Source organism: Dipodomys spectabilis, unplaced genomic scaffold, assembly GCF_019054845.1.
Source record: "Dipodomys spectabilis isolate Male_0828 unplaced genomic scaffold, ASM1905484v1 ptg000018l, whole genome shotgun sequence".
NCBI lineage: Eukaryota > Metazoa > Chordata > Mammalia > Rodentia > Heteromyidae > Dipodomys > Dipodomys spectabilis.
Genome location: NW_024870695.1, coordinates 2,573,193 through 2,599,518, shown reverse-complemented (window position 1 = coordinate 2,599,518; position 26,326 = coordinate 2,573,193). Strand labels below are relative to the sequence as shown.

Here is a 26,326-nt window from a genome sequence, read left to right as displayed (position 1 = left end):
AGGATCTCGGTTCAAAGCCAGCCCGGGCAGGAGAGACCGTGAGACTCCTATCTCCAATAAACCACCAGAAAACCGAAAGTGGCGCTGTAGCTCAAGTGGTAGAGCGCTCGCCTTGAGCTAAAGAGCTGAGGGACACTGCCCAGGCCCAGAGTTCAAGCCCCACAACCGACAAAAAAATAAAAAGAAGCTCAGAGATAGTGTGCAAGCCCTATATTCAAGCCCCATGAACCACCAAAAAAAAAAAAAAAATTCTAAAAATACTAATTTCAAGAACACCTGGTGGTAGAAGGCAGAATTCAGTGACAGAAAGCTTGCCTAGCATGGTAGAACTTGGCGGGGAGGGGGTGGAGGGTGGGGAGTTGATTTTTTTTTTTTTTTTTGGTCAGTCATGGGGATTGAACTCTGGGCCTGGGCACTGTCGGCTCTTCAGCTCAAGGCTAGCTCTACCATTTGAGCTACCGTGCCACTTTGTTTTCTGTTCTTTCCTGCCGGGGCTGGCTTTGAACCACAATCCTCAGATCTCAGTCTCCTGAGTAGCTAGGATTACAGACATGAGCCACCAGTGTCTGGCTGGGATTTGATTTTGAGTGCAAAGAACACCTACCACTAAGAAGATGAGGAAAAACATTTAAAAATAAATAAAACCAGTCATATTAATAACAATTTGTGGGGAATAAGTGAACTATATTAATATTCAGAATTGCAGGAATGACTCATTTTTGGCAGGAACACAAATCACCTCAACAAAGTGGAAACTTGGGACTCTAGAAAGCAGATAAAGGATGGTGTGAACATCTGCAACTTTTAAAGGTTTTCAAAGCATTTTGCAAACAGTAAAAATTCAAGCATTTATATTGTTGATGGCAAAAGCAAAATGGACTTCTAAATTAACCCTATTTCTCTGTATGCACATATATTTTCATTTCAGAAATTATCTTGTGACAGCCTGAAAACTGGGTTTGTGCTGTTCAGCCCAGGCTGGCCATTTCAGAGCCACCATAGGTGAGAGCACGGGCTACAACTGCAGGCGATGAAGAACCCACATTACCTCAAGCACTAGGAGCTTTACAATTAATTTTTAAGCAGCCATACAATCACAAGCACACAGGCTTTAAAGACATTCCATAATTGATTTGTGTTTTTATTCACAAGACACTACGTTGGAATTGAACTTTACAACTTGGGCGGGGGGTGGGGTGGGGGAGAGAGGAGGAGTCGGGAGAAGAAGTGAGAAAAAAACGAGGGAGGAGGTAACAATGTTCGTCAGGAAAGGTAATCATTAGCCGGGCGCCAGTGGCTCACGCCTGTAATCCTAGCTACACAGGAGGCTGAGATCTGAGGATCACGGTTCAAAGCCAGCCTGAGCAGGAAAGGCCGTGAAAATATCTCCAATGAACCACCAGAAAACTGGCAGTGGTGCTGTGGCTCAAGTGGTAGAGCGCTCGCCTTGAGCTGAAGAGGGACAGCGCCCAGGCCCAGAGTTCAAGCCCCACGGCCGATCCCCCACCCCAAATGTAATCATTACCTTACGTATGTAACTGTAGCCCCTCTGTACGTCACCTTTACAATAAAACTAAAGACTTAATGTCAGAAGAAGAAAAAAAGAGAAAGCTCGGGCCCATGATCGCTTGGGCCGAGCGGAAACACACAAACACTAGCACGCCCTCGTCCCGTCCTGCACCGGGCGCTTCCTCGTGTCACGTGACAGCCCTCCTGCCCGCCCCTTCCACCCTTTTTCCTGGGGGGGGGGGTGGAGAGGAGCTCCTGGACAAGTTATTAAGACTTGGAATGAGAGCGCTAGTAGAAAGCTGTTCATTCCTTCCACGTCTTCGGCGTAAATAGAATCAGCTTCTATCTCCCCTCACTTCTCTTTCTAAAGTGTCTTGGGAAACGTCAGCATCCTCCCGCGCGTAAAGGTTTCTTCCAGCCTCCTCCCGCCCCCCCACGCCGCCCCGCCCCGCCCCCCACTTTGCCCCGCCCCCCACTTTGCCCCGCCCCCACTCCGCCCCGCCCCGCCCCGCCCCGCCCTGAGCGGGCTGAACCATTCTATACTTCTCGAAGGGGGGGAAGCGAAACAGAGACACCAGAGAAGGGGTGTCTGGAAGCTGAGTCTGGTTCCCTTTCAGACTCCGTGGTTGTTTTAAACTCTCTCTGTATTCGTAGGGGTGTCGGGTCCTGCGGGGCTTCGCTCTCCTCGCGACGCCCGGCGGCTGCGGGCGGTGTCTGCCCTCTGCCGCGGGGCTGCGCGGATGGTCCGAACCACCCGAGTCACGCGCTCGGGCTGAGGGCGTGGGGGGTGGGGGCGCGGGCTGCCAGGCCTGGGAGACCGCGGCTGAGCGTGAGGGCCCGCTGCCGCCTGCTGGTCGAGGGCTGCAGCCGGGGGCCCCTCGCGTGGGGTCCGCGGCCCAGAGTGACCCCCGCGGGGACTACCTTCTAGCGAAGTGAAGAGACGGGGCTCCCGCCGCCTGGGGTCCTGCGAAGGCCGGGACGGCGCAATGGGGCGGACCTGAGGAGAGGTGGGTCTGGGGGCCCGGCCCCGCGGAGTTAGTGGGCAGGTGATGGGGGGGAGCTTAGAGCTGAGGGGAAGGCATTGCGGAGGACCCCGCCCCCGAGGGGATGGTGGTGAGGGTGAGTGGCGCTTCGGGGAGGAAGCGGGTCACCTGGGGCGGCCCCCCCCCCCCTCCCCCCCCCCCGGTCAGGGTCATCGGTTGAATTCCCTGCGCTTGGCCTGGCCTGCCTCTTGCTCCTCGGCCTGCCTCCTGCTCCGGCTGTTTTTCCGTGTGCTTTGAGAGAGAGAGAGAGAGAGAGGGGTGGTTGGCTTTTCCTGCCTTTCCTCCTTGGCTGGCCGGAGGAGGACCCTCTGATAACGCTAATAGGCCTAGCACAGCTTCCTCGGGCGTCAATAAGACCTCCTTTTGTCTTTCCCCTGGAAAAATCAGTTAGCCAGCTCAGTACCTGGCTTGCAAGGTGCAAGGTGGTCCCCAGCCGTCACGGGTGGGCCAGGGCGCCAGGAGCTTGTTGGAATTTGATCCTGGTTCTCCTGCCCTTAGACACCTATCACCAACCGTGATGCCCAGCCAGCCTAGCAGGAAGAACTGTGTCCCAGCAGAGAAAGGCCACAGCTGCTCTAGTGCTGGAGGACTACATTATCACCATTGTCCTTAAGTGATTGAGCAATTGTGGCACATGACGCTGTTTGCCCTTCTAGTGTGGTGTGTGTCTGGCGAGCTCTGCAAATAAATAGAAATCCCGGTGAAGCTTGGTAGGACTCTCCTGTGGCAGTTTTCATCCCTGTGTACTTTGCTGGGATTCCAGCTCCTACTGGTGAAGCTCCCCTGTGGGAGATGAGTTTGTAGAGTTGGGTGCTTGCTACTGGTTAAGCTCCATTGTAACCCCTTATTTCCTTAGGGTGCTTTTAGTGACCCCTAATTCTCTAGGCTTGTGTGAGAAGACAACAGAAGTAGGGATGAAGTAGACCCAGGGCTCAGTGGAGAATGGAAGGATGGTGCCGTGTTCAGGACAGTGATTCAGCTAGTGTGGGCAGGGACATGGTCAGGCAGCCAACCTCCTCAAGGAATTTGAGAACTTACTTTAAGCATGATGAGGAAGAGACTGTCTTGAGTTCTGGAAAGCTTGTTGGGAAGGATGATAGTACACTCACAGCACTTTGTTCCGCAAAATTGGAATGGGCATTCAAATTGGAGAAAGATGAAAGAATTGGCCTCTTTCTGCCCAGAATTCAAATGCTGTGTACTGTGAGACCCTGAGAGACCTTATTCAGTAGGCAGGAGGCAGGAGGGCTCCTAAGCCACAGAACCACAAGTGTATTAGTGGGTTTCTTTTTTTTGAGGGGGGGGTCTGGTCGTGGGGCCTGAACTCTGGGCCTGGGCACTGTCCCTCAGCTCTTCAGTTCAAGGCTAGCGCTCTACCACTTGAGCTACAGCGCCACTTCTGCCTTTTTTATTTTCTGCTTATGTGGTGTTGAGGAATTGAACCCAGGGCCTCATGCATGCTTCTTATCATAACAAAATACCTGAAATGATAACTTGGAAAGAAGGACAGGCTTAGTTTGGTTCATGGTCTCAGTCCATAGATGGTTGGTTCCTTTGGGCCTGTGGTCAGGTAGAACATCTTAGCAGGGGAGCACATGATAGCACAAAACTGTGTTTTGGGAGTCGTAGAACAGACATTTTGGTTTTTGGTCACTGCATAGTGGCCAGGAAACAAAGACAGATGGATTTGGGAGGAGAAGGGGAGGAGCAGGGGTGGGAGCAGCAGTCCCTATATCCCCCCTACAAGGGCACTTCTCAATAGGCCCTACCTCCTAAAAGTTCTACCACTTCTAAACCACTATTGAGTAGGCACCAAGCCTTCAACACATAGCATTTGGGAGACATTGGGATCTGAAGCATTTGGGAGACATTGGGATCTGAAGCATAACAGCAGATGAATCTCCAATCCTCTTGCTGTGTCCTGGTTTTAGGTCAGCTAAAAGCTTATTGAGAAGGTTTCTTCATGCTACAAAGATGACTGCTCTTTAGTCAGGAACCAGTGGCTCATACCTATGATCTTAGTTACTCAGGAAGCTGAGATCTGAGAATTGAGGTTCTAAGCCAACCCGGTAGGAAAGTCCATGAGACTCTTACCTTCAATTAACTACCAAAAAGCCAGAAGTAGAGCTGTGCTTCAAGTAGTCAAGTGTTAGCCTTGAATAAAAAGCTCAAGGACAGTGCCAGGCCCTGAGTTCAAGCCCCAGAACTGGCACCAAATAAAGTAAAAAAAAAAATCACTGCTCTTAGAATTAGGTCTGGGTTTCCCCCCTGACTTTCTTCCTCTGACTTTTTCTTTTCTTAGATAATGTCAAGTTTTGAATCTGAAGTTACCATACTTGATTCATCTGGCGAGACCTTGAGTGCTTTGGTCTAGGTGGGATGGTGGAAGTGTGCTTCTTCTAAGTATAAGGTTAGTACTGATGATTTGCCTAAGAGCTGCTTCATTTCTCTTTTTGTATCTCTCCAAGGAGTTTGTAGCACCTTTTCCAGTGCCACTGCCTCTGCCTTTATTTTGGATTCGACTCCCCTTCCTCCTGCTCAGACTTCTTATTCCATCCGTGGCCTGTCCTTCCTGGTTCCTTTTTTTTTTGTCCTGGGGCTCTAACTCAGGGTCTGGGCGCTATCCCTGAGCTTCTTTTGCTCTAGGCTAGCACTCTACCACTTGAACCACAGTGCCATTTCTAACTTCTGTTTATGTGGTACTGAGGAATCAAACCCAGGGTGTCATACATGCTAGGCAAGCACTCTTCTGCTAAGCCACATTCCCAGCCTCCATACTTGTTCTTTTGGCCTCACTCTAATGAGTCCCATGAACCCTTTATTTAAACCCATTCCACTTGGTTCTGTGCCCCTACTGTCCTTTCTTTTTCTTTTCTTTTTTTTTTTGGTCGGTCGTGGGGCTTGAACTCTGGGCCTGGGCACTATCCCTGAGCTCTTCAGCTCAAGGCTAGCGCTCTACCACTTGAGCCAGAGCACTATACCCGGCTTTTTCTGTTTATATGGTGCTGAGGAATCGAACCCAGGGCCTCATGCTTGCTAGGCAAGCACTCTACAACTGAGCCACCTTCTCAGCCCCCTGACAGTGTCTTTACTGACTTTGCTACCCACTCTGGTAAGTGGGGCCACCTCAGTTGGCATCTGTATGTCAGCCTCATCAGAGATAGCTTTGCTATCTCTAAAAGCAGTTCCAGGAGCCTTCAGGGATCATGAGATCAGTTTTCCTTCCTCCCAAACTCCCTCAGGCCCTGGGCTCTTCCCCCTGCGAGCATGCTCCCATTTCATCTCTACTGAGGACCTGTACCCAGTCTCCTTGTGGGATTTTCTTGTCCTGCCCACCAGATCGTTCTCCACAGCCATTCCCGATGCAAGGATGTGCTCTGTGTGTGTGTGTGTGTGTTTACGTGCGCGCACGCGTGCCTATGTGACTAACTGCCTATTTACGTATTTGTCCATTGAGGTGAGCACCTAGGGGTGCATCACAGCATCCAAACTTGCCTGGCAGGTATGGAGTGTTAGGTGAAGTTCCCTCTACTTGGCTCCTGTGGCATTTTCTTTTTTCTTTTTTTTACTTTTTTGGGTCCGGTTGTGGGGCCTGAACTCTGGGCCTGAGCACTGTCCCTCAGCTCTTCAGCTCAAGGCTAGCGCTCTACCACTTGAGCCACAGCGCCACTTCCGGCTTTTTCTTTTTGCTTATGTGGTGCTGAGGAATCGAACCCAGGGCCTCATGCCTGCAAGGCAAGTGCTCTACCACAGAGCCACCTTCCTAGCCCTCCTGTGGCATTTTCTATATGTCATTCCAGTGGTGCTGACATGGTGCTGCATGGTGGCATTCAAGGTGCATTCTGCTTGTACCATCTACCTCCTAGCTCTGTGGTACTTCTACCTGGAGAGCTTTCCATGTGATTAGAACTGGTTGTGCTGGCAGGTGACTTAACCTCTGCTGGTCAGGAAGCCCCTGGTGATGTGTGGTCCCAGTGCTCCATGGGCTCTGGGCACGTTTTGGAGCATGAGCAGGTACAGGTCTGCTGATGGTATTCCTGCCTCCACAGGCTTCTTGCTCATCCCCTAAGGCACCATGAATGCCATCGTTGCCCTCTGTCACTTCTGTGAACTCCATGGTCCCCGTACTCTTTTCTGCACGGAAGTTCTGCATGCCCCTCTGCCCCAGGGTGCTGGGAATGGGGACAGCCCTGGCCAGGGTGAACAAGCTGAGGAGGAGGAGGGCGGCATCCAGATGAGCAGCCGGGTCCGTGCTCATAGTCCAGCCGAGGGTGCCAGTGCCGAGTCCAGTAGCCCGGGGCCCAAGAAGTCGGACATGTGTGAGGCAAGTGTTTTGGGACCCTTGGGGAACATTTGGTCTTTGAGAAGCAAATGGGAGGATGTAGGAGACCCCAGAATGTTGAGAGCATTGGATAAGGCCTTCTGGAAATGACCCAGACCTCAGGGGCTTTTCCTTGACCCTCTGCATGTGCATGCTTCTCTCTAGTCCCTTTGGTTCATTCTCATCATCCCAATATTCAGCCACTGTATGCATTAGCATTTTAAGCCACAGACAGTTGCTGTTCCATCATGGCATTTACCCTTGTATCCACCCACTTCAATTAGCCTAGTCTTATGTTCCTTCAGCCTATCCCAACAGGCCACATTGTGTGGAGGTCTTTGATCAGGCTTGAAATTGAGTGGTGGTGGAAGCTGTGCTTGGGCATTTGTTTGGGTCTGCTGAGAAGTACATGTACTGGGCATGGTGGCTAATTTCAGCTACTCAGAAGGCTCAGCGCTAGGATTACAGGCATGAGCTGCTGGTACCTGGCTCAAAGGTGTAGGCCAGTCTGTTCTCAAGCTTGTGATCTTCCTGCCTCATCCTCTCATTACCTGTACGTGCTATGGCCAGCCCTACTTTTATGAGCTTTGTGGCCCCAAGGGTCTGCTTTTCCTAGTTAGGAAACTCTTTGTTCCTCTGATGAGTGTAAATCTAGAAGCCAGCAAGTTTCTATACAATAATTGAGAGGTTGCAGGTGATGGCATATGCCCGTAACCCCAGCAGTTTGGATGCTGAGGAGGATCCTGAATTCTAGATCAACCTGGGCTGTGGAGGGATATCCTATCATAAAAAAAAAAGAAAGAAAAGAAAAGAAGGCCAGGCGCCTGTGGCTCACACCTATAATCTTAGCTACTCAGGAGGCTGAGATCTAAGGATCGTGGGTCAAAACCAGCCCAGGCAGGAAAGTCTATGAGACTCTTACCTCCAATTAACCATCAGAAACCAGAAGTGATGCTGTGGCTCAAAATGGTAGAGTACTAGAGGGACAGCGCTCAGGCCCAGAGTTCAGGCCCCATGACCAACAAAAGAATAGACAGGCAGGGAAGGAGGGAGGGAAGGAGAAGAAAAGAAAAGAGATTAACTTTCTAAATGCATTATTTGTATAAGGTAGGGCAGTTTGTTGTTTGCTTCCATCTAATAGGTTTTCTTGTCCTCTTGGGCAGGGCTGCCGGTCCCTTGCTGCAGGGCACCCAGGCTATATCAGCCATGATAAAGAAACATCAATCAAGTATGTCAGTCACCAGCACCCCAACCACCCCCAGCTCTTCAGCATTGTCCGCCAGGCCTGTGTTAGGAGCCTGAGCTGTGAGGTAAGCCTGGGGCCTGTCTCAGTGGGAGACCCACACAGACATAGTTCAGTGCTGGTTATGGACAGGGAGGGGCCTGGCCAGTCACTGTGCTGTAGAGTGCAGCACACCAATGGTTGAACCTTAAAGAATGTGGTAAGTTCTCTGATTTTCTGAGTGGGTGCTAACTTTTTACTTCAAGTACCAGCTTGTTTTTATTTCTTTTTATTTTTTATTTTTGGTTGATCGTGGGATTTGAACTCTGGTCCTAGGTGCTGTCCTTCAGCTCTTCAGCTTAAGGTGAGCGCTCTACCACTTGAGCCACAGCGCCACTTCCAGCTTTTTCTGTTTATGAGGTGCTGAGGAACTGAACCCAGGGCTTCATGCATGCCAGGCAAGCACTCTACAACTGAGCCACCTTCTCAGTCCTGTAATTGCTATTTTTTTGTCAGTTGTAGGGCCTGAACTCTGGGCCTGGGTGCTGTCCCTCAGCTCTTCAGCCCAAGGCAAGCACCCTACCACTTGAGCCATAGCACCACTTCTGACTTTTTTCTTATGTGGTGCTGAGGAGTTGAACCCAGGGCCTTATGCATGCAAGGCAAGCACTCTACCACTGAGCCAACTTTCCAGCCCCCTAATTGCTTTTTTTTTTTTAAATTTTTTTTTGGGTCCGGTCATGGGGCCTGAACTCTGGGCCTCAGCGCTGTCCCTCAGTTCTTCAGCTCAAGGCTAGCGCTCTACCACTTGAGCCACAGTGCCACTTCTGGCTTTTTTCTTTTTGCTTATGTGGGTGCTGAGGAATCGAACCCAGGGCCTCAGGCATGCAAGGCAAGCGCTCTACCACTGAGCTATCTTCCCAGCCTCGTGGGTCTCACATTCTTGCTCATCTTTTTTGTTCATGGCTGGTGCTCTACCACTTCAGTTATGCCTCTAGTTTTAGCCTTTTCTGGTTATTTGGAGATGAGTCTTTCAGATTTGTCTGCCCAGGTTGGCTCCAAATGGTGATTCTTAGATCTTAGCCAATTGAGTGACTAAGATTATAGGATTGAGCCACTGGCATCTGGTTTTTATCTGCATTGTCCATTCCTGATGTATATATTTCTAAGACAGGAATTATTTCTACCATATGTATATACACTATTTTATTGTCTGAATCATCACATGTTCTTAGAAACCCAAGTAGATTGACTTGTTCCTGAACTCCATAGCTATTGCTCTTGGTTTATCATAAAGAGCTCATGGTCCAGTCACTAAGCTTTCTTGCCTATATCCATCCACCAGAGGAGGCTCCTCCCATCCTCTGCTGGTTGTCATTGTTGCCATGTGTTCTCATTTCCTGCTGTGAATCTGCAAGCAAACAGACGGTCATGTGTGCTCCAACTATGTATTAAGAACAAGAGAATCGGGCTGGGAAGGTGGCTCAGTGGTAGAGAGCTTGCCTTGCATGCTTGAGGCCCTGGGTTCGATTCCTCAGCACCACATAAGCAGAAAAAAAAGAAAAGACAAAAGTGGTGCTGTGGCTCAAGTGGTAGAGTGCTAGCCTTGAGCTGAAGATCTGAGGGACAGCGCCCAGGCCCAGAGTTCAGGCCCTAGGACCAGACCCCCCCCCCCAAAAAAAAAAAACCCAAGAGAATCATTGCAGGGTGGTGGTGGTGGGGGAGGCTGAGGCCTAAGAAAAGAGGTATAGATGACCAGGTGCTGGTGGCTCATGCCTATAATCCTAGCTACTCAGGAGATTGAGATCTGAGGATCATGATTTGAAGCCAGCTTGGGCAGGAAAGTCATGAAACGCTTCTCTCCAATTAACCACTAGAAAACTGGAAGTGGTGCTGTGGCTTAACGTGGTAGAGTGCTAGCCTTGAGTGAAAAAGCTCAGGGACAGCACCCAGACCCTGGGTTCAAGCCCCACGACTGAAAAAAAAAAATAAAAAGAAAAGAGGCACAGATTTTGCGCTATAGGCTCTGACGTGGCTACTGGTCTTGTCCACTCTACGTAAACAAGCTGGCACACTAGAGTCCTGAGTAGATGGAATGTTTCTACAGAATTATCTGTGGCTCAAGGAGGAAGAAACTAATGATCCCATTGTTCTAGCCCTGTTACTTTACAGTAAATAAAGTGACCTCTAGAAAATTTGCTAGAGGGCTGGGAAGGTGGCTTAGTGGTAGAGTGCTTGCCTCACTCACATGCATGAAGCCCTGGGTTCTATTCCTCAGTACCACATATACAGAAAAATCTGAAAGTGGCACTGTGGCCTAAGTGGTAGCAAAAGAAACAAAAGAAGCTCAGGGGGAGTGCCCAGGCCTAGAGTTCAAGCCTAGGATTAGCCACACAAAAAAAAAAGTTTTCTGGGGTTAAGGGTCTTGCTTAGCAGTAGACCAGGTGCTTAGCATGCCCAAGGCTTTAGATTTCATCCTTCACATTGTAAAAATGAAAAAGAACTGGTAATTGCAAAACTCTTCACTCATCCAACTCCTCTTGCTCTCCTTGGATTACCTGTGGCTAATCCATGATGAAAGGTCCGAAGAAGGGCTGGGGCTGTAGCTTAGTAGGAGAGCACTTGCCTAGCATGTGCTATGCCCTAGATTCCACTTCTGGGTCAAAGGAGGCTTGGAAATGTTTTCTCTGATGGCAGGAGAGCTGTCTCTTGAGTTGTTATGGTTTTCTTTCAGGTGTGTCCTGGCCGGGAAGGCCCCATCTTCTTTGGGGATGAACAGCATGGTTTTGTGTTCAGTCACACCTTCTTCATCAAAGACAGCCTGGCCAGGGGCTTCCAGCGCTGGTACAGCATCATCACCATCATGATGGACCGGATCTACCTCATCAACTCCTGGCCCTTCCTGCTGGGGAAGATCCGAGGGATCATTGATGAACTCCAGGGCAAGGCCCTCAAGGTGACACTGGGGTCAGGAATAATGGTGGCATCTTCACTGAGGGCACAGGCAGCTGTGTTCCTCTTCTCTGGGCAGCTGCTGTGCACCCAACTTGTTCTCTTGGCTTCAGAGTTGAGGATGAGTGATGCACCTGCTGGCCAGCCCATCTGTTCTGGCCTTGCCTGTACCACCATCCTGTCTCTCTTTCAGTCTGGCTTCTTCTCTTTGGTCTTTGCTTCCTTTGCCCTTCCTGTTGCAACTGTCCATTGGTCTGTCTTGACCTGTACCTAGCTTAGCCCTCTCAGGACTGGCAGGCATGGTCTGGTGACAATCCTTACATTGTAGTGGTTCCAGATGGATGAAGCTGTTCCTTGAGCCATCCTGGGGGTACACCTCTGGGTGTTGGGGGCCCTGTGTCTGTCCTCTGGAGTGGCTGCTAGAGTTAGTCATCTGGGCAGCTATTGAAGAGGACACTCTCCCCTTTGCATTTCAGGTATTTGAGGCAGAGCAGTTTGGGTGCCCACAACGTGCCCAGAGAATGAACACAGCCTTTACACCGTTCCTGCACCAGAGGAATGGCAATGCTGCTCGCTCGCTGACCTCCTTGACCAGTGATGACAACCTGTGGGCATGTCTGCATACCTCCTTTGCCTGGTAACACTTCCTGGGGCTTGGCAGCTGTTAGCACTCACTGGATTGGTTGGATCATCACAACTTCGGAGAGCAGCTCTTGGCCAAAGTTGCTGGCCATTTCCCAGTAATGCTGACCCATGGGCACTAATGAATGAGCAAGGGAGCCTTGTACTCAAGGGATAGTCCTCTCCTGGCCTCAATCACACAATGTCACACAGTTAGGTGGAGCTCGCTTCCTATGATATGCAAACCATTTCTGTGGCAACATAGCGAAACTCTCTCTGAAGAAAATACACAGTAAACATCTGGCTCAGGTCTCAGGAAAAGTTTTCATTGGCAGGGCCTTCATTAGTGAAGTCTGACTTGGGCCACTTCTGAAGTGGCTCCTTCCAAGGACCAGTGCAGTGTGCAGTAGAGGCCTCTTGGAGCCCATGTCCCTAGATTGACTGGAGAATGGGGTGGAAACCACAAAGCCTTAGGCCCTGGCTCTGTAGTATATGTGTCCTTTGTAGGTGTTTAGTAGAAGCATGCTGTGTTACTAAACCCAGGCCAGCCAAAGGAAGATTGAACTCTAGTGCTGGCAAGGAGGAGGGTCAGTGAGTTAGTGGACGTACTAGATTCCAGTCTTTCCTGGCCACATGTGCACTGTTCTGTCCCTTGTCCCCTTATAGATAGGCCTTGTTCTCATCGTTGTGTAGATCTTGTCTTGGAGTGAGTTCCTGCAGGTCCAGTTCCTGAGGAAAAATACCTGCTCCCACCGAACATATAGTTACTCCTATATTTAAAACATTCTTTGAAGTTGACAAGTAAAAATTAAATCACATACACTTGTGCTACACAGCAGTATGTGTAGTATGCAAGCATGTGCTGCCTAATGGCAGTTCAGTTAGTAGCCACCTCAGTAGGGGAGTTCTCTCAAGATCGGCTTGCCTGAGGATGTTCACCTCAGCTCTGTGGTGTCCACAGTGACAGCGTTGCTCAAGTGTTCACATTACTTTACCTTGTCATCCTTTTCTTTGTGATGAAAACACTTAAAGCTTTACTGAGCTTGCTCGTCCTACATTTGAAAACCATTTTCATTATGGAATTTCACAGGCTCAGAATAGAGCAGACAGTGCAGTAAGCCTCCAGGTCTAGCATTTATACCAGTTCACTTTTCTTTTCCCTGACCCTTCACTTTTTTTTTTGTGCATTCTTGGGGCTTGAACTCTGGGTCTGGGCACTGTCCCTGAGCTTCTTTTTTTTTTTTTTTTTTTGGTCCGGTCATGGGGCCTGAACTCTGGGCCTGGGCGCTGTCCCTCAGCTCTTCAGCTCAAGGCTGAAGAGCTCTACCACTTGAGCCACAGTGCCACTTCTGGCTTTTTTCTTTTTGCTTATGTGGTGCTGGGGAATCGAACCCAGGGCCTCAGGGATGCAAGGCAAGCGCTCTACCACTGAGCCACCTTCCCAGCCCCGTCCCTGAGCTTCTTTTGCTCAAGGTTAATGCTCTATCAGTTAAGCCACAGATCCACTTCAGGGTATTTTGGTGGTTAATTGGAGATAAGAATCTCACAGACTTTCCTGCCCAGGCTGTCTTTGAACTGTGATCCTAAGATCTCAGCCTCCTGAGTAGCTAGGATTACAGGCATGAGGACCTGGCTGTCCCTTCACTGTTTTCCTAGAATATTTTTAAAGCAAATCTTTGTTGTATCATTGCAACTACAAGTATATCCATAATACCATTATCCTACCTTACAGAATTGACTGGTTCCTTAGTGTTAGCCAGTGCATTCATGTTAGGTCTTTTGTCTCTGAGATGACTTTGCATCAGGATCAGAACAAACAGTTCCTCTCATTTCTTTTTTTTTTTTGGTTGGTCATGGGTTTGAACTCCGGGCTTGGGCGCTGTCCCTTCAGCTCTTCAGCTCAAGGTGAGCGCTCTACCGCTTGAGCCACAGTGCCACTTCTGGTTTTCTAGTGGTTTATTGGAGATAAGAGTCTCACGGACTTTCCTGCCCGGGCTGGCTTTGAACTATGATCCTCAGATCTCAGCCTCCTGAGTTGTTAGGATTACAGGTGTGAGCCACCGGCACCCGGCAGTTCCTCTCATTTCTTCCTCACACTTTTTTATTTTTATTTTTTTGGTTGTGGGGCTTGAACTCTGGGCCTGGGCACTGTCCCTGAGCTCTTCAGCTTAAAGTGAGCGATCTACCACTTGAGCCACAGTACCACTTCTGGTTTTTTGGTGGTTACTTGGAGATGAGACTTTCCTGTCTGGGCTGGCTTTGAACCATGATTCTCAGATCTCAGCCTCCTGATGTTCCTCACACTTTTTAATGAATTACCTGGGTTGTGTCTTGCAGAATGGCTGAGTGTCCAGATAGGGACATCGGGTACACTCAGGCCTGATTGTCCAGGCCAAAGGCCTTATGTTTTTACTCTTGTAAGGAACCTCACAGCTGGTGCTGTTTTCTCCAGGCTTCTGAAAGCATGCGGCAGCCGACTGACTGAGAAGCTCCTGGAGGGTGCACCGACTGAGGACACCTTGGTCCAGATGGAGAAGCTTGCTGGTGAGGCTGGGTGTTACTGTTGGGGCCCTTTTCCTGTGGTGGGGGTGGGGAGTAGCCCAGCAGGAGGAGCTGCTATAGGGAAATGTGTCTGAATAAACCAGATGAGCCTTGGTAGTTCTGTGTGATTCTTCTTTCCTTCCTCCTCTTTCTCTCTCCTTGAAAGAGTCTGTTCTCCAGGGAGTTTGGAAAAGTAACCGTTACGACTGCCTATAGAAAGGACTGAGAGATTGAAAATTTTCTGCCCCTGTTGTATGATGATAGCCATATGCCTGGTGTTGTAGCAATTCTCTTAAGGTTTGCTTGGAATAAAGAATGTTGTTTCTGTTGGACCTAAGTTTTCCATCCAGAGCGTTGGTTCCCCAGCCTCCCAGGGTCTGGCCTTCCCCTCACATTCATGATTGAACCTCCAAACCTGGGGATGAGTCCCCTTTTTGTTGCTGTCTTCCCAAGAGATCCTGGTGTGGGGTACCCAGATAATCCTCAGTTCCCATAGCTGTGGGGTGGGGAGCAATGGTCATTTGCAGTGTATGTTGTGCAGTTTGTTTGCTGACAGTGCTTCCTGTGCCTTTTTTTCCCCCCTAGTCCTGGGGCTTGAACTTAGGGCCTTGGTACTGTCCCTGAGCTTCTTTTTTGCCTAAGGCTAGTACTCTACCACTTGAGCCACAATGCCACTTCTTGCTTTTTGTGCTTATGTGGTGCTGAGGAATTGAACCCAGGGCCTCATGCATGCAAGTCAAGCACGCTACCACTGAGCCACCTTCCCAGCCCCCCTTCTGTGCTTTTTTAAGGATGGTCCTTCTAAATAGTTGAAACATTTTTCTCTGGCAGTACTGGAGTTTGAAGTCAGGTACTTGTGGTTGCTAGGTAAGATGCCCTGTCCCTTGAGCCACCAGTTCTAAATGGAGCTCTTCCAAGGTTTTCCCTGCACCCACTTGTGTTCCTGAGGGCTCTTCTGTGAGGCCACTCGGGAATAAGGTCTTCATGAAAGCAGGGCACACTCAGAGAAGACAGGCCCTGCCACTGCCCGCCTGTCCTCCTGCTCATTTGGCCATCGGCGGCTTACTACTGTGCCACTCACAGACTCGCACACCAGTTCATGCAGTCATGACGTCTAGGTGAGAAGTCAGGTCCTCTACAGCTTTCTGGAGAGGGAGACAAGCAGGTGAGTGAGGCTCTCTGCCATGCCTGCACTGTGTTGGGTCACGAAGGAACTACGGGTGGGCTTAGGCCTCAACTCAGGTGTCAGACCTGACCTCAGATCCTTGCTCTGCTGCCCATGGGCCTCCCTGCCCCAGGTCTCATCATGACATGCAACGGAGGTGTGATTGTGAGGTCTGCCATAAAGATTAATTGAAGTAACAAGTCTGTGCCTTCATCTGTGAGTGTGAATGAGGATGTTGACCCAGGATGTTGGGGAGGACTGAGTGAAGCAGTGTGTGGAGCCCCAGGAAGGGCTCCTGCAGAAGAGCACAGGACACATGCTCTGTAGCACTTGGTTGGTTTGAACTTTTCCACCCATGGGGAGCAACTTTGCATTTTTCAGTGAGAGGTTCTGAACTGTGTCCTCCCTGGACCAAATAAATGCCTTCCTGCCTTCCCAGTGCCTGGGGCAACAGGCACCAGATAGATGAACACAGCCAGGAAACAACAGCTGGTATTGTAGCCACACCATCCCTGGGGCTAGTGTGATCACCGGAGGAGGCTACATTCCATACCTGTCCATTCCATACCTGTCCTTGTTGTCTGTCTTGTAGACTTAGAGGAGGAATCGGAAAGCTGGGACAACTCAGAGGCGGAAGAGGAGGAGAAAACCCCTGTGTTGCCTGAGGGCGCGGGAGGACGGGAACTGACCAAATGTCCTACAGATTCATCCTTGCTCTCAGACTGTGGCAACTGGCAGCCCCGAAAGCTCTCAGTCTTCAAGTCTCTTCGACACATGAGACAGGTAAGCAGCAAATGTACATATAGTCCCAGGAGCAAACCCAGGAGAAGTGTTCAGACTTCTCCATCCAGTATACATTGTCTTCTGGGCCTATCCTCTTCCAGCCAGGAGTGACCAGCAGTGGGAGGCTGAAAGTACAGTGGCCATTGAGATGTGTTAGACCCGGAAGCAGAGCTCTTTTAGTGCAGTGTAGGTTTAGAGAAAAGCCTGGCTGTTTTCTGCAGACTCCTAATCTTTGTTATTCTAGACTCTTCTGAAAGGATCAGATTGTACTGTTATTGTGTACATGCAGCTTAGACTCTGTGGCTCATGCTTGTAATCCTAGCTTCTCAGGAGGCTAAGATCTGAGACTCGTGGTTCAAAGTCAGCTCATGCAAACAAATCCAGCTAACCAGCAAAAAGCTGGAACTGGAGGTTTGGTGCAAGTGGTAGCACACCAGCTATGAGTAGAGAACCCAAACAAGTGTGAAACCTGGAGTTCAAACCTAGTCTCAGCAAAAACCAGACCAAAACAAAGAAAAAAAAACATGCTTCGTAGTCCCTTTTTTTTTTTTTTGGCTGGTCATGGGGCTTGAACTCAGAGCCTGAGTTCTCTCAGAACCTGGGTAGCTAGGATTACAGGTGTGAGCCACCAGCACCAGCAAGTCTTGTCTTTAAGCATACAACTCCAGGCTTCCCACTTTCCCTGTCAGCCTCCATGGGAAGAGAACTCAGGGTCTAAGCACTGTCCCTAAGCTCTTTTTGCTCAAGGCTAGTGTCCTACCACTTTGAGCCACAGCGCCACTTCTGGTTTTGTGGTGGTTAATTAGAGATAAGAGTCTCATGGACTTTCCTGCCTGGGCTGGCTTTGAACCACAATCCTCAGACCCCAGCCTCTTGAGTAGCATGAGCTACCAGCACTCAGCTTCATAGCCTATTTTAAGCTGTTTGATTTCAAAGTCATTTTTGGCCAACACTCCTCTTCTGAAATGTCATTGTTGGGAGGTTAATGTCCAAGGTGGGTAGGAGAGCCTGTGCTGGGTTAGAGTAAAGTGGGGACAAATGGAAAGCGTCAAGGACACTGATGGCTCCTGTAGCTGTAAAGGAGGCTGGGTAGCCTAGTTTGGGCTGTGCTGGCAAACCCCATGTCCTTCATGTTCCTGAGGTGTGCCTGCTGCAGATCACTACCAAGTAGTTCAGCACAGCAAAGTGCATCTATAGAGGAGGTGACTTGCACAAAGTGGTACCTTTGTGCTTCAAAATAGCATCAGGGGAAGGATATTTCAGTGGAAGAATTTTGGAATCTTGTTTTTATTTTTTATTTTTGTTGGTTGTGGGGCTTTGAACTTGGGGCCTGGGTGCTGAGCTCTTGATGTTCAAGGCCGGCCTACTACCACTCTGAGCCACAGCGCCACTTCTAGTTTTTTGGAGCTTAATTGGAGATAAGAGTCTCACAGACTTTCCTACCTGGGCTGGCTTTGAATCTCAGTCTTCAGATCTCAGCCTCCTGAGTAGCTAGGATTATAGATGTGAGATTACAGGTGTGAGCCACCAGTACCTGGCAAGTCTTTCTTGTCTTTAAGTGTACAAATCAAGGCTTCCTGTGATTCCTATCAGCCTGCCTAGGAAGATAAGCGTCTCTGTCCTCTTTTTCACAGTCTCCTTTGATATGCAGAGAAATTTTCTAAATACACACAGAAAATAACTTCCAGCAGAGGGGAGAGAAGTTAATTATGAGAATGCAGAAAGTACTGTGTGCTGTGTTTCAGGTCCTGGGTGCCCCGTCTTTTCGCATGTTAGCCTGGCATGTCCTCATGGGCAACCAGGTGATCTGGAAAAGCAGAGATGTGGACCTTGTGCAATCAGCGTTCGAAGTTCTCCGGGTGAGAGCATCATTTACTTATGTACTGTGTGGCCAGGCTGTGTCGGCTTAGTGTCTTTGGATGTGACTGTGACTACTAGCAGAGAACCTTGTGAGCCATCTGCTCCAATCTAGGACCTAACAATGACAGTCATTACCATTACCTTTTTTTTTTTTCTTGTACTAGTCCTGAGGCTTGAACTAGGAGCCTGGACACTGTTCCTTAGCTTTTTTTTTTTTTGTTGGTTGTGGGGCTTGGGCGCTGTCCTCGCGCTCTTCAGCTCAAGGCAAGCGCTCTACCGCTTGAGCCACAGCACCACTTCCAGTTTTTTCTAGTGGTTAATTGGAGGTAAGAGTCTCACAGACTTTTCTGCCTGGGGTGGCTTTGAACCATAATCCTCAGATCTCAGCCTCCTGGGTAGCTAGGATTACAGGTGTGAGCCACTGGCACCCGGCTTTCCTTAGCTTTTTTAGCTCAAGACTGGTACTCTGCCACTTGAACCACATCTCCACTTCTGGCTTTTTGGTGGTTAATTGGAGATAAGAGTATCAGCCTGGACTGTCTTTGAACCACAATCCTTAGATCTCAGCCTCCAGAGTAGTTAAGATTAAAGGTGTGAGCCACCGGCACCTGGTATCATTCCCATTCTCTATCTCTAGTGGAAAGTCTTGTCCTGGAAGACTGATAACTTCCCTGTCTACTGTTCCCCACTCCTCCAAGAAGCCATCTTACAGGTGTTCTTGAGAGGGGAAGGGTGAGCAGAGCATGCTAGCACAGCTGCCCTGATGCCAACAAGGTAGGAGTCAATGTATGAGTGATGGTCAGGATAGGAGTTGGGGGCCTCTTGGTGGGAGACCACCCTGAGGGACCAGGACACCCCCTGGAGAGAGGCTGTGAGCCAGCTGCAGAGGGTGTTTCAAGTTGGGGTGTGTGGGCAGGTGGGACTGTGATGGGTTCTGAGCTACCCTGTCCTCCGCAGACCATGCTGCCTGTGGGTTGTGTCCGCATCATCCCATACAGCAGCCAGTATGAGGAGGCCTATCGCTGCAACTTCCTCGGGCTCAGCCCGCATGTGCCCATCCCTGCCCATGTGCTGGCCTCAGGTGTGTGCCTTTGTGGGATGTGCCCTTCCTGCTGCTCTGGGAGGTTCCCCAGCTTATAGTGGAACTGGATCTTAGTCACGGATTTGAGGGTGTGGCCTGCTGTTCTTGAAGGCACCTGCTTTCCCAGTGGCTGGGGGCTTCCCTTTCCTGACTTTGGAATGGGTGGGGACCTGAAAGTCAGGGTGGTTCACACAACTGTGCTTCTCACAGCCTGCGTCCTGAGCCCTACTTCGCTGCCTTACTTTGGGTCATGTAGGAACATGAAAGCTCTGCTTTCTGAGGTGGCTCTGAGTGTCTTACACCAACAGCTGAGTGACTTTAGGCAAGTTCAGGAGCTCTCAGGCCTGTCCTGTCTGTAGAATGGGAACGTGGTGGGGTGGGCTATATATGAGTGCCATGGTGCATATAATTGTGATTGTTGTAAGAAATTACTAGTTTAACTGAGGCCAAAAATGAGTCCTTAACTCTGTTCACAAAAGGTTTTAAACACCACAGCATCATTCTCAGGAGACCTTTGCTCTGGCAAAGTACAGTGCGCAGGGTGTTCCTGGCTCACGTGAGATAACTTTGGATGAGCTTGTTAAGAGGTGACCACAGGATGGTGTATTTTGTGTTGCTACAGAATTTGTGGTGATCGTGGAGGTTCACACAGCCACGCGCTCCACCCTCCACCCAGTTGGGTGTGAGGATGACCAGTCTCTCAGCAAGTACGAGTTTGTGGTGACCAGTGGAAGCCCTGTGGCTGCAGACCGAGGTAGGTACCACTGTGTGGGGGTTGTCCTCTGGCAGGGAGGGAGGAGTAGCAGGACCTGCCTTTCATCCAGTGCTGCTGCCCCTTGTGCCTCTGCCTCATCCACAGTTGGCCCTACCATCCTGAATAAGATTGAAGCTGCTCTCACCAACCAGAACCTGTCTGTGGACGTGGTGGACCAGTGTCTCGTCTGCCTCAAGGAGGAGTGGATGAAGTAAGCATCTGGCCTTAGCTACCAGAACTTCCCAGAGAGGGCAAAGCTGTCCATGGAGCAGGCTCTGCTGGGGAAAAAACAGTTTCTGGGAAAGAGGTTATGTAGTGGCCCCTGAGTGTATAGAAGTAGAGGTTAAGAGCAGGGTTCAGATATCAGCCCTGCCACTTAGGAATCTGGTGACCTTGGGAAGGTCTGGCAGATTTTTCTGCCTGGCTGGTCCTTGAACTTCAGTTCTCTCGATCTAAATCTCAGTCTCCTGAGTGGGTAGGATTACAGGTGTGAGCTACTAGCACCCAATTCCCCTCCTCCTTTTTTTTTTTTAATACTGGGCATTGGACCTAGGTCTTTACCCATATTGGGCAAGTACCACATTACTGAGCTATACCCTTGCCTGATCCTTTCCCTTCCTGCCTTTCTTTTGTTCCCCCTTTGGTGGTAAGTGAATTTGAACTCATCAAGTTTCTTTTTTTTTTTTCCATTTTTTTCTCCCACCCCCTCCCTACTCATCAAGTTTCTTAGGCAGGTACTTCATCACTTGAGTCAGGCCCTAAACCCTACTTCCTTTTCTTTTCTTTTTTTTTTTGTCGGTCGTGGGGCTTGAACTCTGGGCCTGGGCGCTGTCCCTCAGCTCTTCAGCTCAAGGCGAGCACTCTACCACTTGAGCTTCAGCGCCACTTCCGGTTTTCTGGTGGTTTATTGGAGATAGGAGTCTCATGGTTTCTTCTGCCCGGGCTGGCTTTGAACCGCAATCCTCAGATCTCAGCCTCCTGAGTAGCTAGGATTACAGGCGTGAGCCACCAGCGCCCGGCTCTACTTCCTTTTCTTTAAAAGCATATGTTGTTTTCTTGTGTCTTGACTCTTTGCTATTTTCCTCAAGGTTTTAGTTAGCCAGACAAGGAAGCTCAGAAACAACTTGTTTCTTCCATGAGGTTTTTTTTTTGTTTGTTTTGACGGTTGTGGGGCTTGAACTCTGGACCTGGGTGCTATCCCTGAGCTCTTCAGCTCAAGGCTAGCACTCTACCACTTGAGCCACAGCACCACTTCTGTTTTTCTGAGTGGTTTATTGGAGATGAGTGTCGCATGGACTTTCCTGCCTAGGCTGGCTTTGAACCTTGATCCTCAGATCTCAGCTGAGTAGCTAGGATTACAGGTGTGAGCCAATGGCACCTGGCTATAGGCTACAACTCCCTGCCCCCCCTCCCCCTCCCGCCCAGTGGAGCTTGAACTCTAGGCCTGGGTGCTGTCCCTGAGCTCTTCAGCTCAAGGCAAGCATTCTACCACTTGAGCCACAGCGCCACTTCCTTTTTTCATTTTCTTTCTTTTTCTTTTTTTTCCGATGAGTCTCCCTGTGTTGCCCAGAGAGTTTGTATGCTCAGATTATTTTCCTGCCTAGCCTCCTGAGTAGCTGGGACTACAGGCATGCCATATCATGCTTGGCTCTTGCTCAGTTTGCTGTGTTGATAGTAGTCTATTCCCTTGGGCTAGATAGAGGTCCTAAGTGAGTAGCTGTTTTTCTGAACCCTTTCAACTGAGTGTGATTTCCCTTAGGGCCTACAGGGCCCTCACAGTTCTAGAAGCTGTTTAGGCCCCATGAGCAGAGCTCTGGTGCTTGGGCTGTGGCTCTGAGTGTGTATTTTTGTGTTTTTGCAGCAAAGTAAAGGTCCTGTTTAAATTCACCAAGGTGGACAGTCGCCCCAAAGAGGACACGCAGAAGCTCCTTAGTGTCCTGGGTGCATCAGAGGAGGACAATGTCAAATTGCTGAAGTTCTGGATGACAGGCCTGAGCAAGACCTACAAGTCCCACCTCATGTCTACAGTCCGCAGCCCCACAGCCTCAGAGTCTCGTAACTGACCTGAGGAGCATCTGAGTCTACATCTGGAATGCACCATCCTCCAGCTGCAGAGAGGAGGGCTGCTAGGGTTTCTCAGCTGCAGTGTGGAACACTCAACAAGTGCAAGTCACTGGGTTGGCCTTTGCTGTGCTTGTGGGGCTGGAAGGCAGGCGGAGGGGGAGACAGTAGGTCTCTGTGTTGGGCACTCAGGCGCAGGTGCCTGTGCCTCTGGAGAGCCAGGTGGGTGGGCCAGGCCCGACTCGAGTGTGTGAGCTGCAGGAACTGCCTGCTCTTGGAGTTAACATCACAGCACTTCCCTCTTTGAAACTTAGCAGTTTCCTGGGTTTGTGATTGTGTTTTGCCACACTTGTGAATATTCAAGATATCCATCCATCCACAGTCTCTTTTGGCAACTTGCTTAGACCCCTGTGAAGGCTCTTGGTGAAGCTGTGTTGCCCATCTCTGGGCATCTGAAAGTTCATGTTGCTCTGAAGTCATGGTCCATGGGGCTTGAACATGCAGTTCAAGGATGAAGACTCTGATTTCTAACAAAGATGAGAGGCTTTGCGGAAGCATTCGGTCCTTCCCCCTTGTCTAGCCCAACTGAAGGCACCACGGCCCACCATGACTATCCTGTGTCATTTCCCCTCTGTTGTCTTCACCATTTATTGTCACTGCAAGTAACTGCTTCCAGTGTGGCATTACCACACCATACAGTTTTATAAAGGACTCAAGTCTTGGGAAGATCTTTGGCAAATTTCCCAATTCGTTTATAGTTTTCTGTTTATATTTAACGTGAAGATTGAGTTTGTGTTTAGTTCTCTGTATAATGCAAGAACATTGCGACACAGTAAATACGTTATTTTTGTAAATTGCTGACTGCATAGTTTTTTTGTTTGAGCCTAATGACAAGCTGTGTTTACTCCCAGGAAATAGTGTTGCTTACCAGGGGAGGGGTGCAGAGCAGGGAACAGCAGGTGGTCCGTTGTGCAAACATCATAGACTACAGATGGGACCAGTGTTGTATGCGTAATCCATGAGTGCTGAAATATGGCTACATGGAACATATTACGGTTATGACAACACCAGAGTGTGGCCAGTGCTAGGTGGGGTGGAAGTATAAGCCACTGTGATCTTGGTCAGTGTTCTGGAACTTCCTTTGTGGAGCTGGTAGTAGAGAGAGGCTAAAACTCGTGGAGGGTCTACTACCGTGTCCCTTTGCATTCTGTCCAATCTCAGGAAATGGCCCAGTGCCAGCACATATTTAGGAGGAAGGTGTTGGGCTACCTCACTGTGAAAGTGACAGACACTAGAATTGGAAGATGTGTGTTTTGACCATGTAATTGGGGGGAGTTATGCCCTGCACAGTTAAGGGCAAATGGAGAAGGGGTGCATGCCTCATATCCTTGCAGCTTTAGGGATGAGTCCTTGTACGTTTTTAGTGTGTGACAGCCCCTGGGTCACTGTACTGTGTTCAAATAAGCTTCTTTGCCAGTTGTCAGCCAGTTGGGTGATTAAGTCCACTTGTTAAGTAGGAGAATGTGCTAGCTTTACATTATTTCACCAGAAGGGAGCAGGTGTTTCCAAGGAAAATAAAGCTGTGAGAATGAGCCCATAGGCTCCAGTGCTGACTAGGCTTTTTATGCTGCTGTAGGCCTTCTCCCTGAAAATAGTGCACATGTTTTTCTTTCTTATCATGTGCATGTCTATATGAATAACTGCTAATAAAAGTTAAGAACTGGCCAGGTGCTGGTAGCTTATGCATGTTATCCTAGCTACTCAGGAGGCTGAGATCTGAGGATCATGTTTCAAAGCCAGCCTGGGCAGGAAAGTCCATGAGACTCTTTTTTTTTGGGGGGGGTCCGGTCGTGGGGTCTGCACTCTGGGCCTGGGCGCTGTCCCTCAGCTCTTCAGCTCAAGGCTAGCGCTCTACCACTTGAGCCACAACGCCACTTCCAGCTTTTTTCTTTTTGCTTATGTGGTGCTGAGAAATCGAACCCAGGGCCTCATGCATGCAAGGCAAGCGCTCTACCACTGAGCCCCTTTCCCAGCCTGTCCATGAGACTCTTATCTCCAATTATCCACCAGAAAACTGGAAGTGGTGCTGTGGCTCAAATGGTAGAGTACTCGCCTTGAGCTGAAGAGCTCAGGGGCAGCATCCAGGCCCAGAGTTCAAGCCCCACAACCAACCAAAAAAAAAAAAAGTTAAGAACTTTACTGGGCCAGGCACTAGTGATGCACACCTGTAATCCTAGCTACTCAGGAGGCTGAGATCTGAGGGTTGCGGTTCAAAGCCAGCTGGGCAGTAAAGTCCATGAAATGCTTATCTCCAATGAACGACCAGAAAACCAGAAGTAGAGCTGTGGCTCAAAGTGGTAGAGTGCTAGCTTTGAGTGAAAGGAGCTCAGGGACAGCATCTAGGCCCTGAGTTCAAGCCCCATGACTGACAAAAACAGACAACAAAAAAATCTCAAAACTTTACTGGGATCTTCTACTTTTTTTTTTTTTGGCCAGTACTGGTGTTTGAACTCAGGACCTCATGGTTTGCTCAGCCTGCTCATTCATGGCTGGTTTTCTACCACTTGACTTGTGCTTCCAGTCCCGTGTGTGTGTGTGTGTGTGTGTGTGTGTGTGTGTGTGTGTGTGTGTGTGTGTGTGTGTGTGTGTGTGTGTGTGTGTGTGTGTGGACCTCATGGTTTGCTCAGCCTGCTCATTCATGGCTGGTTTTCTACCACTTGACTTGTGCTTCCAGTCCCCTGTGTGTGTGTGTGTGTGTGTGTGTGTGTGTGTGTGTGTGTGTGTGTGTGTGTGTGTGTGTGTGTGCTTCCAGTCCCCTGTGTGTGTGTGTGTGTGTGTGTGTGTGTGTGTGTGTGCTTCCAGTCCCCTGTGTGTGTGTGTGTGTGTGTGTGTGTGTGTGTGTGATGTGTGTATAAAGAAAGAACGAAAGAAAGAAAGAAAGAAAAAAGGAATATACAGGGCTTGAACCCTTAGCTTTTTTTTTTCCCTAAAGACTGCCATTCTACCACTTGGGCCACACCTCCATTTCTGGTTTTTTTGCTGGCTAATTGGGGAGGTACAAGTCATATACTTTCCTGCTCTGACTGACTTCTAACTGTGATCCTTAGATCCAAGCCCTCTGAGTAGGTAGGGCTGTTATGAATCATCAGTGCCCTGGCTCTGGTATATTTATTTATTGGCTGTTAATTGGAGACTTTGCTGCCTGGGCTGGCTTTAAACCACAATCTTCAGATCGCAGCCTCCTCAACAGTTAGGATTACAAGTGTGAGTCATTAGTGCCTGGATTAATTTCTGAATTTTAAACCTATCCTTTCCCTCTCGCCTTTCCCTAGTCCTAGGGCTTGAATTCAGAGGCTGGGTGCTGTTCTTGAATTTTGTTTTTGTTTTTGTTTTTTTGGTCCGGTCGTGGGGCCTGGACTCTGGGCCTGGGCGCTGTCCCTCAGCTCTTCAGCTCAAGGCTAGCACTCTACCACTTGAGCCACAGTGCCACTTCCAGCTTTTTTCTTTTTGCTTATGTGGTGCTGAGGAATCAAACCCAGGGCCTCAGGCATGCAAGGCAAGCACTCTACCACTGAGCCACCTTCCTAGCCCTGTTTTTTTTTTTTTGGGGGGGGGGGGGGGAGTCTGGTCATGGGGCCTGAACTCTGGGCCTGGGCGCTGTCCCTCAGCTCTTCAGCTCAAGGCTAGCGCTCTACCACTTGAGCCACAGCGCCACTTCCGGCTTTTTTCTTTTTGCTTATGTGGTGCTGAGGAATCAAACCCAGGGCCTCATGCACGCAAGGCAAGTGCTCTACTACCGAGCCACCTTCCCAGCCCCTCCTGAGCTTTTTTGTTCGTTTTTTTTTTGGTCAGTTGTTGGGCCTGCACTCTGGGCCCGGGCACTGTTCCTCAGCTCAAAGCGAGCACTTGAGCCACAGCTGACCACTTCCATCTTTTTCTGCTTATGTGGTATTGAGGAATTGAACTCAGGGCCTCATGAATGCAAGGCAAGCACGCTACCACTGAGCTACCTTCCCAGCCCTTATTCAAGATTAATGCTCTACCACTTGAGTCACAGCTCCACTTCCAACTTTACTTTTTTTTGGGGGGGGGGTCCGGTCGTGGGGCCTGACTCTGGGCCTGGGCGCTATCCCTCAGCTCTAGCTCAAGGCTAGCGCTCTACCACTTGAGCCACAGCGCCACTTCTGGCTTTTTTCTTTTAGCTTATGTGGTGCTGAGGAATCGAACCTAGGGCCTCATACATGCAAGGCAAGCACTCTACCACTGAGCCAACTTCCCAGCCCCCAACTTTACTTTTATTGATCTATTTTTGGTGGCTAATTGAAAATAAAGTCTTATGGGCTTTCCTGCCTGGTCTGGCTTTGAATTGTTGTCTTCAGGTCTTAGCCTTCTGAGTAGCTAGGATTACAGGTG

The 26,326-nt window shown here is 49.5% G+C and overlaps 1 protein-coding gene across 1 annotated transcript; it reads left to right on the top strand.

Moving 5' to 3' along the window:
- Positions 1–2,317: 2,317 nt before the first annotated feature.
- Flcn (folliculin) lies at positions 2,318–22,767 on the top strand. Its single transcript, XM_042673940.1, has 13 exons — positions 2,318–2,516; positions 4,855–4,962; positions 6,602–6,876; positions 8,037–8,183; positions 10,830–11,051; positions 11,524–11,684; positions 14,121–14,212; positions 15,967–16,157; positions 17,903–18,016; positions 18,975–19,098; positions 19,721–19,852; positions 19,958–20,063; positions 21,714–22,767. Exons 3-13 carry the CDS (start codon positions 6,628–6,630, stop codon positions 21,913–21,915), a joined length of 1,740 nt encoding a protein of 579 aa, XP_042529874.1. The 5' UTR covers positions 2,318–2,516; positions 4,855–4,962; positions 6,602–6,627; the 3' UTR covers positions 21,916–22,767.
- Positions 22,768–26,326: the final 3,559 nt, after the last annotated feature.